The 10,950-nt window shown below is 39.8% G+C and overlaps 1 protein-coding gene across 2 annotated transcripts; it reads right to left on the reverse strand.

Annotated features, from left to right (window-relative positions):
* Positions 1-1,451: 1,451 nt before the first annotated feature.
* On the reverse strand, positions 1,452-4,410 carry LOC135608933 (uncharacterized). Of its 2 annotated transcripts, XM_065102001.1 has the most exons (11): positions 4,114-4,408; positions 3,982-4,024; positions 3,862-3,888; positions 3,686-3,784; positions 3,479-3,591; positions 3,209-3,392; positions 2,427-2,492; positions 2,227-2,331; positions 2,132-2,152; positions 1,991-2,049; positions 1,453-1,906 (listed from the first exon to the last, which is right to left on the reverse strand). In XM_065102001.1, exons 1-11 carry the CDS (start codon positions 4,347-4,349, stop codon positions 1,792-1,794), a joined length of 1,068 nt encoding a protein of 355 aa, XP_064958073.1. In that variant the 5' UTR covers positions 4,350-4,408; the 3' UTR covers positions 1,453-1,791. The 2 variants fall into 2 exon arrangements, with proteins under 2 accessions (XP_064958072.1, XP_064958073.1); XM_065102000.1 differs by having other exon boundaries at positions 1,452-2,049; positions 4,114-4,410.
* Positions 4,411-10,950: the final 6,540 nt, after the last annotated feature.

Consider the following 10,950-nt stretch of genomic DNA (forward strand, 5'->3'; position numbering starts at 1 on the left):
GTTGTTCCCGACAAATAAATCACGCTCTTTCTCCATTGGCGACGCCAATGACGTGTGGAATAAGGTTGTTTGATTTCAAGAGTCGATTCTCTCGATAGTGACAAGCATTTATTTAAATTTATTCCAAAAATATTACCATTAGAGTAACCTTCTAAGAAGAAAACGAGCATATACATCACACCTAATCAGAAAATTGAATATTATTAAATGATGATAGAAGAAATATTTATTCTCAATTATAATTGGATGTATCACAATCGAATCAGCATAAAAAAATTGGGCCAACCAACAAAATATATTTTGTCTATATATTTTTTCCAATTAGATCGATTATAAAAGGTTCATCGGATCATCATGATAATCATGATTGATCATTGTTTATCTATATATTTAACTTGTTTTTTTATTGACTTGAGATTCGTAAGGATGATCTCATGAACCATACTCAATCTTTATTTTTATATAGATTGGCACCAAATCGAGCACCCAAGACTTACATTTCTCATGAATTGCCTTTTGTCCATATTATATGATAGCAGCTAGCAAGAAATGATCTCATTCGCTTTTATACGAGAGCTTAATAGAGAAAATATTTTCGACCAATGATAGTTCAACATATGATCATATACGTGATAGTTCAATTAGCATAAAGGAGCCAAGACCTATCCCTTGGTTTGCTCACGTGGACATCGATCCACCGGGAATGATTAAGGATTATTCTTTAAGAAATATTTTATAGAATATTTCTTATTTTTTGATGCTATAAAAAGTTACATTTCATATAGTAATCGAGGTTAAATATTTTTTATTTTTTTGAGTATCAAAAGGATCGGATTAAAAAATTCATCCAACCTCGCATGTTTGCATATATTATCCCGAAGAATGTAAGCTAGTCCACCGAGATTCGATAGACACTCCCTCACTCCTATATACTCAAATTCTAAATCATATGGAGCTGATTTAGACATCACCAATTTTTTTCCTAACAAAGCTTAATTTATATTTCTTACAAGAACTTAAGTGTAAACATTTATTCCAATGGCAAAGACTATGATAAATTTGTATTCACAAGATAAAATCTTCGGTGAAGTATAATTTTTTATTATGTTTAAAATTAATTGAATGTTAATATATTTTTTTTCAAAGCAATGAAGGAAGAATTCGTACATAAATACGAACCCAAAATCTTATGATACTATATCAAAATTACTAATTGGGCTGCAAACTCCACTGGATCATCCGAATATGCATCTCATTTGACGGTGCAGACGAACCTACGTGGAGTAAATGATGCACATCATATCAAATTCACACCCACAATGGCAGAGTCTGCAGTTGTATGATTTCATAAACTCAATACAACAGCGAGTGGGAAGAATATGGACATTATGAATCTGCAATGGCGCGCATGGATGACTTTCTTTGCTTGTATGTGAATATCCTGAAGAAAATTAACGAGGAAAACTCGTGGCATGCAGCTATTGGTACAAATATAGGATACAAATCACTCAACTTCACAAAGGAAATAACAAGAACAAGTGCCCTATTAAATATAAGCACAAGGATTAGTGCCATATATACCACAAAGTTTTCAGAAAAGTGTTTCCTTGGCTTCCATGAAGTCTTCATGTTCATCCTCATTGCTTGTCATCCTTTTGTGCATGAACTTGTAGTAGGCAAATTGTAGGATGATCTGGTAAAATATGTGGTCAAGGAACTACATGCACCAAATAGGAAATATCTGAATCATTCAAGAAAGGATAAGAGATCATGAAGCAGTAATTAGTGAAGTCAAATGAAAAGAGAGAAGGATACAAATAGATCAAGAAGAACACAGACTATTGCATCCAGCAACCAAGGTGAGTTAGCCTTAATTCTTTCCCACTCAATGCTCCTTACCAGTATGCTGCATCCAAACACAATCGTTAACAAGAAGACCTCTTTGAGGGGTCGAGGAGGGGAGGCGGATGAGAGAGAGAGAGAGAGAGACCTTCCAACATAAGTTGCATTGGCAGCGAGTGCAAACAGGAACATTAGAGGATTTAATCCCTATAAAATCACTCATAATATTATAATCAAAAGGTTTAACGAAGCTAAATGATGGCAAAACCTAAAGGGTTTTAGGTCTAACCTCCACGCTCCCACGCTTGATCTGTTTGATGACATAACATACATCATAAAAATGTCATGGCAAAACTGTGGATGAAAGATAAGAGATGTGCTTACGTTCATATATATCTGAGGCAGGCGGCCTCCCATGTAAATGGCAGCCATAACCCATCCTAACAGCAGCCCATAAGGGTTCTCTTCCAGTGATTTTATGCCTCCTTCCTGTAGTGCCACGGAGATCAAAAGCATCAGTTTTATTGAATGTGGGAAACTGCACTCCATGATTCTTCCTACTGTCAAACCCTAATGTTGTTCACCTCCATTGAAGCTTTGGTTTGAAACGGTAAAGTGACCGAGGCAGCTGCAAAAGTCCCATAGCCAACCTGCCATTACGAAAGCAAGGCAAAACAGTACAAAGTTATCACTTACTATGCAGAATGAGATAACCCAACGTCCTTGTAAGCATGAACAACAGCTTTGATAGATCAGATATCTAAACTGAGCTGCTTTACCTAATTAGCTTGCTGCTCATATCTCATACCAAACTTACTTTCCCAAGTAGGATATGATGTTCTAAAAGTTGCTTTCTAATATGATATATCTCTGGCATCCTATATCTTTAGGCTATTCTTCTTCTTGTAAGGTTCATGCAATCTTTGCTAACCCTTATCTTCACCTAATGCACGCAGGATATATCCTACAACCTACGTTTGTCTATCATGAAACTTTACCTTCGAGATATAATTAAATTAACTAGTTTAAATTTTAATAATTTATAGATTTAATAATCCTTTAGAACACAATATGTGTACATATTAAGATTATTATGATAAATGATTTAAAATAAAAATTATATGTGAAAGTCACAATAGTTATTGAACTTGATGAATTATGCTCTTCTAATTCAATTAAGCTCTACAGTGCATCTAATTATGTAATCTCCGGACTACTTTATTTGTTATCCTACATAGCCTAAAAGAACATCCAAATTGACTCAAACCATCAATCACATACCGACGTTTGTGTCACACGACTTCTCATGAAGTACCTCTACATCACATTATAATTATCACCTTTTGACCTGCGATTCCCGACTCACCGAGCGAGAGAGGATCCTGATGGGCTTACTCATGCCGCTGCGCCAAGATCGGTGCCGTGCCGATCTCTCGTCATCAGAACCCGACGACTCCAAGTACCCCGAGGCTGATGGACCACTTCGAGCTGGTCCAAGGTAGGACGATCTATACGGTGGAGTCCCACTGCTCGCCAAAGACCTCGCCGAACTGAGACGCGCACACCGGTGTGTTAAGAGACCAAGACTGGCTTCGGTTTGTCAGATAGGTAGTGGAGACCGAGGAGTCGCACGTACGTATAGCATACATCTGCACGAGGTGATGCTGCAGGCGGGGCAGTAAGAGTTGGTAGGGGATGACTGTGACCCTCAGAATTCGGATTCAAAGGTTTGCAGCTGTCTTCTTCGACCTGGCGACCACGATGCGGTTTTCTCAAGCATATACAAGAAGAAGTTACACGAGGAAGGAACACATTAGATGAAGATGGTGGTTTGATTTGTCACCTCTAGTTGAGCCGCGAAACCTCTGCTCTCACAACATCTTAGCCAGCAATCGTAATACAGAATTTGCAGCACCAAAACCACTGTGACGGCCGTGTATAACTGCACCATTAGTTTCGAGGGAGGTTAGCATACGGACATAACACTTTCTCAGCCTTCTAGGGCCTAACTCAGCTCACCAGTGCTGTATAGAACTGGGTCGGCAGCTGCAGATAAATCAAATTAACATTTTACTAGATGATGACAAATTGCTTTGCTGCAAGGAGTTTGAGATACAGCTTAAAATTGGAAATGCTTACAGTTACTGGTTCGAGAAGGCAACCCACCAGGTTGAAGATGTCACTGCAAGCCAGAGTAAAATGTAAGAGTTTCCTGGAGAACTTCGTCTAGATCTTGTTTAAACTGTGTTTAAGTAATGCAAGGGGACGGACCCAACGACCCAAGTCAGGAGGAATGCAAGGGAGATGCCATGGCCAGACTTGTTGTGGAAGTTGGTGATGATCTGTGGTACCTCTGCTATTCCCCAGCAGAAGAGGCTGATCATTCCGAGGCCAAACGATAGCTCACCTCTTACGCTACACACGCAGTCGTTGAAGTACCTCTCGATCCATCCTACACAGTCCCTCTCCTCCTCTCCGCAGGTAGCCCATGCAAGAGACTTCGCCATGTCTCTGAGCTAATTGGTTTGGTCTTGGAGGAAGGAAGCGGTGACAAGGTTACACTATATATACAGATCTAGAAGAGTGTCGAACAGAGGAGAGTGACAGAATTTGCCACTTCCTCTGCCTCTATCTATGCCTCGCACTGAACAAAACATGAAAGTTGACGGGCCTAATTTGATGTTGCCAAGTAACTCCATAGTTCTATCTAAGACGAAGAATTGCCGAACACTTGACCGTCACCTGCTATACTTACGTGGTGGATCGAGTCACCCCTACGTTGTTAGGCAAAAGAACAAATGACGGAGGGTCATGCATTGTCTAAGAGGTCACTCAATTCAGTTAAGTCCGTCCCACAAATATTTTCTATTTGGTGTGGGAACAGGATGATGAGTTCATGGTGTTACCCGGAAAAACACTTCCATAGCTGGTAATTAACTCTTGTATGAACATGAAAGAAAGAGCAATACATGAACTTCATGCATCATCGGGAAGGAGAGGCTTGAGATGTGGGGAAAGAAAACAATGAGATTGGCAATACTGCACTTGTGGATGCATATTATATCTGCAATTATAATTTTAAGATTGAGTACGTCGAGTAGCAATAGTAATATTTCTGGATTAGAAATATAAGAATTATTAGATACGGTTGGTAAGGTTGACGTAATCCGCGAAAGATATCAAAGTTTTTGTTGGCACGCTGGGTGGCGACGTCACACGTGGGAGGAATCGCCCACTCGCGGCATCGATGCGCTGCAGACGGCGCAGTGAAGTGAGAGAAGGATTATGCCGTGCTGCCGTCCGTGGACCGTCCACGTGGTACACCTTCTGTAGTGGGGCCCGTAGAGTAGTCTGTGACAATATACATTAAGATCAATCGAGTCGATGTAGTATAGTGGTGAGTATTCCCGCCTGTCACGCGGGTGACCCGGGTTCGATCCCCGGCAACGGCGTCATTTTTTATTTGGCCAGAAGGATTGTCCGCACTCTCGAAGACGCGGCGTCAACGAGAGAGGAGGGTGTAGATGAGCGCTGCGCTGGAAAACAACGTCGGTTTGTTGCGGACATACGGATGACGACGAAGGATGCGACAGCACCGCTTCAGGACCTCTCCTTCCCAATCCGACACAGGTGTCTATTTCCTGTCTGCCCACTATCCATACCAAATCGATAAGTCTTGCATCTGTACGGTCATTTGCTCCTCCGCTTAGAGCTCGAACAGTGCCTTCCAACCTTATCCTCCACTGGATATCTTTAATGCCCGAGTTGTGATTAGATTGCGCTTTATGCGTGGCCTTCTTCTTCTTCTTCTCAATGATTAACCTTCTTTGTTTGCAATGGACGTAAAAGTCTCTTTGCTTCCAAAGACCTTGCCAAGGTCGGCCTATGGGCCTCCATGCAGTAATTATTGGGCTGCTTAGGAAGTGGGTCTTAAAATAAGGTATCCCATTCCTCGTTTCTCCTTTTATTGGCCTTTAGAAACCATGCCACCTTTGGTGATGTCTGAATCCGTGTTCCCGAAACAAAGCTATCCCATCGCCAATGTCCCACCATTTCCTTTCTTCTTAATTGCAACCTTTAGTGATGTCTGAATCCGTGTTCCCGAAACCAATTAAATGTCACAGTGAAATGGAAGAATGGGGGACTTGTAGGCCGCTGCCTCACCCTGCATGATCGTGGCTAATGTTACCCACCCAGCCATTGTGAGGCTGAAGCCATGGAAACGATAGCAGCATCGCTATCGGTGAGGTCGCGCTGTGTCAATGGCCGTCGTTGTCCCTTTAACGCCGGTGGGATCTCCGGATCAACCCTGCCGAGCTCTTCTTGGCTCCTCGGCCTTTTCCTCCGCCATGTCACAAAGTGCAAGCTACTGGTTCTTCTCCCCCACATATTTACGAGGGACCAACGACTTGATACACACCTCTGCTCTGTCGTGGCAGATGTAGCTGTCACGTGACGAGGATTAACATCGTTGGCTGTCCTTTTTCTTTTGGCGGTGACCACAGTTTTAGGATCACCGATTTTGATTCTAAAATAGACAGTTTCATTTGTACCAAATTTGGAATCAAAATCTAATTAATTTGAGATGGATCAGAACCGAATCAATTCGAGACGATTTCGATTCTAAAACTAAAACCGTCAGTTGAGCTTCCTATCTCTGTCTTCTTTTTATTTGTTTATTTATTTTGGACCTTCACCCAATGAAAATTAATATCAAATATTATCTTTTCTTTTTTGGACGTTCACCCAATGAACCATTGGTCGGTTGAAACTTATTTTGATTCCGAAATCGAAACCATCGATTTTAGTTTGTAATTCTAATTTCAAGAAAGAATGGTATGGTCGGGGATTTTGATTCAGTTCGATTTGGTTCTATTTTGAACGGAACAGCCACGAATCCATCACTAACACGACGAAAGAAAAAGATCGGATATGATCACATCGATAAGCGTGCAGCACCGACGCATACATCTGTTGCATCGATTCGACACACAGGACAAGCCCAACAAGGACAGCACCTACACCAACAAGGAGACAAACCAGTATCGGACGACGGCATCTCAGCGCACACACCTTTCGCGCGCGATGCCAAACCCGGAGCTTGTCAAAGCTTTGCAAACGTTTGAACGCGCTGGTAATCCCTTCAGCACCTGTCGACCCAAAACCCCTTGGAAGCTGGACGACAACACACGGGAGGCAAGCTGGCCAGTGTGCCCTAGAGACAAAGGGGAAGGGACCCACGCCCTCAGAACTCCCAAGCGCACCAGCTGCATAGGAGTAAGCCCAGGTACCAGCGAGACCAGGTGCCTCCGCAACCGTCCACCGGCGCCTCGGCTCCCATGGACCACGGCGTCGACGTGACCGCCGAGCCAACGTGGCCCGGGCCACCCCCTGTCGGTGGTGGCCGTCGAGTGGTCCACGTCGGCCGCGCATCGATGCCCGGAGTGCCACCAGCTTTAATAATTCCACCCCCCGTCTTTATCACCCTTCCCGTTGCTCAAAAGTTCTCTTTGTGCACCGATGACCCCCACCTCCCTCCCCTTTCCTCTTTTTATCATTCCTGAGAGAAGAGAGGCGATTCCAAGCACTGTGCTGCATGCCCAAGTGGTGGCTTGGGGCCATGCAGCAGGAGAATGTTGCTTATATATAAGATACTCTGGTTGGATAGTGACTATGTAGGGAGGATGTTGGCTCTCTTGGCCACGGTAAAAGGAATAAGACTCGGAGAAAGAACACGGAGCATCAAAAGATGCAATTGGTTGGCACAGATTACATGAATCCCGTACGCGAGTGATGTAGATGGGCATCAACATTATTATATTCACGTAGTTACAACTCAATAACACATTCTTCGAATTTATATCCACAATGGCAAATGATCGAGTTCCTATAAAACAATAGGAGGATATGAAAGGTCAACATATTTGAAATTGTCGACGTGAAATTATAGCGAATAAATGTAGCATATTTCATTTGGATAAATTATAAATGAATCGTCACGTTTGTTATTCTTCCTAAAACTATGCCTAAATAAAGAGAGAATTTCCCAAATCCGGTGTGTAATTGGGCAGCCTCTCAACTCATTCAATAATTGGAGGACCCACTACTTAGCATCTCTTCCCGAAGGGACCTCCACATGTAATGTGCATCACAATGACCCCATACAAGAAGGTTGGGGACGATGGGGACAAAGAAAAGCCATGGTCGAACCATTTAATCATCCCCTCACCGTAGCTCATGATGCATAGTCACATCCCATGGTCCACTTCATGTCCTATGAGTGATGACATAACCCATTTTTGGAACATCGGCCTTCGAGTTCTTCACCTTTTGGTTTGTCGATATGCTCGTGTAGGACAACACATTTTGATACACGAGATATATATATATATATATATATATATATATATATATATATATATATATATATATATATATATAAAAGATTTCGTATATCGATTATCTTTGGATCATCGAGAAATCATGAGAAAAGTTATTATAATATAAGATGTCAACTAATCTAATCGATAAAGATTTTAATTATAGAATATTTTTATGTCTTACCAAAAGAGTCATATTATTGATATTTAGGCGATAAACATAATAGGCCTCCACTTAAGCTAAGTTTAACCTATGGAAATGAAAAAGATAAAAAAATCATCTGAACATATAGTATATAGGAACAGTGTAATAATAGAAGAAAACAGTGTCCAATTGAAGTAAAATGGAAGCTTCATCCTGTGGCCAAATAATGTTAATCAATGTGACAATTCTACAAAGCCTTAATTTGATCTTCCACTTGGCAATATGCTGGCATTTACTTAAGCTATGAGCTCAAATAAGGGGGTTGAACAGATCTTGAGATCATTGAAGAGCCAACCTCTTTTCCTTGACCAAACTGTCTCTTTTACACCTTGATGGATGCCTCCAAACTACAAAGGATCACCAGTCACTGATGTGATATGATTGACACATTGGAAACATGAAAGAAGATAAACTAGAGGAGGAAAAATCATCTACACTGATTACATTGGGTACCTAAAAGAAAAAAAAAAAGGAGGAAGGTCAGCTTCAACTTCTTGATCAATGGGAGAAAACAAATGTTGATGTATGTTTGCAATGTATGCTCACATGTTTAATGGATGCTTGTGTTACCCAAGGCATCAAGTTACCAGTTAGAGGACAAAGACGCCTTGCTTGGAGAGAGAGAGAGAGAGAGAGAGAGAGAGATTATTGTATTGTTTAAGATGCTACAGGCAAAACAATAGGCTACGCAGCCACTGGAGGAAGGGTGAGTAATGATCCCAAGGTAGAGACATGCCATTTATATTGAACCTTAATTTGGGCTTTGAGCTGTGGAGTGATGACGTTAGCCTAAAGTTTGTATGTACTCTCCCATCATATTTTAATTGGAAGATGGCGTCTGATACTGAACAGTCTTAATTTAAATCTTAATTTAGCCGAGTGTTTAGTATCCCTTTTCTTTTGAGTTCGGATGCTTGGGATTCAATCGATGGGAGAATGACATTCTATCTACTTTGAGATTTTTCGTAAGGTGAATTAGCTGACCAATCTTTTTCTGAAAGTTGACCTTGTTGAATTCTTGTGTAGATGGAATGAATCACCAATCAAAAGTTATATATAGGAGACTATTTATTGGTAAGGGAAATCAATAATAATCAATATATATAGGTGAATTCATCAAGAGTAGATGAGCATGTCATAATCAAATCGAGTTCAACTATATGTAAAATATCAATAAATTAATTTTCGAAACATCACACCTCCGATCTAAATTTAATACATTAAAATCGACCATAAAAAGTATTCCTTATAATTAATTAATGAGATATGCTCATGCCAAATCCAAAGATTAAAAATATATGTTCACATGTATCTTAGCGGGTGTTGAAACTAAGCATCATTTAAGTCGTTGAATCGACAATAGAAAACTTGGGTGATGCGCATTAGCCGACGCATTTAACGAGTCATGTGCTAAGCAATAAAATTAATGCTTTTATAATAGAAACATATTCTATGTGTAGTGTATTTGTCTCAATAATTTTAATATAAAATGTTTCTTCCAATACGTAGATATAAGTATAATTTTCTTTTAGTTTTTTTGTTGATAGAAAAAATATTCGCCCTATCAAGGGTCGATACATGGTAGCCTAATAAGCATAAGAAGGACGGTTTCGATACTTATATAGATGTCAACTTATATAAAATATTAGGTAAATATTTTACATAATAATTTTTTTTAGTTAAATCAATTATAAAATGTTCATTGGACAGATCCTTGATTATTTACTTAAAATCTATATTTTATTTTATTATTAACTTGAGTATCAGGAAAACAACGTCGAGAACCTCACACAATCGAAGATCGCTTATGTGTCATTAGATTGATATCCAAGATTTTTTCGATCACGCCTAAAGATGATATATGCACATAGGTTCCAATCAAGTCAAATTGGTTTGAATTGTATATCCTCATATAGGTAAATTTTTTTATTTACCTCTTTTGGCCTCCATGCATTATGTTTGTTTTGTATGTTTTTATATCATATTTTTATTTAAAAAATAAATAAAGCAGCAAGCTTGCATTCTTGATTGTCTTATGTCGAACATCAACTTTGCCACTGTAATTAGGGATTTATTTTCCAGTATTATGTTACCTCTCCTTGTTGTTGAAAAATATTTTTGTGTATGAATTTGAAATAAATATACGTTAAAGATTAGTCTCTTAGTATTCGAGTGATATATATATTATAGAAAACCTATATTTACTATCCCATCATAAAACACTAATTGAACATTAGTCGACACAACCAAGCAGTGTTCGCTTAATTAAACCACTCAACAAAAAAATATGTTGCATAATTTACATGTTTTTTTTTTTTATGTTATGAAAAGAGACAATTGTTCTGCCATACATCACTGGTGCTCGCTTTAAGCAGAGACTTGGAGACTTGAGTTGAACTGTGACAGTCGCACAGCAAGCAAGCTTTCGTTGAAAGCCTGCCGGATACAATAGACAAAGGTTTCTGCAAGGATTACTGAGACGCAATAGTGTGATCACGATACCCATCTTTGCCTTTGCAGCGT

The sequence above is a fragment of the Musa acuminata genome, chromosome BXJ2-4 (genome assembly GCF_036884655.1).
Source record: "Musa acuminata AAA Group cultivar baxijiao chromosome BXJ2-4, Cavendish_Baxijiao_AAA, whole genome shotgun sequence".
Lineage (NCBI taxonomy): Eukaryota > Viridiplantae > Streptophyta > Magnoliopsida > Zingiberales > Musaceae > Musa > Musa acuminata.

Bases quoted from the DNA above. Each gene is read 5' to 3' on its own strand.
- LOC135608933 (XM_065102000.1), bottom strand. From the start codon at position 4,349: ATGGCGAAGTCTCTTGCATGGGCTACCTGCGGAGAGGAGGAGAGGGAC. The intron at 3,889-3,981 runs GTAAGCATTTCC...ATTTATCTGCAG, and splicing joins GCCTTCTCGAACCAGTAACT to CTGCCGACCCAGTTCTATAC. The intron at 2,332-2,426 runs GTGAACAACATT...GTGGCACTACAG, and splicing joins AAACCAAAGCTTCAATGGAG to GAAGGAGGCATAAAATCACT.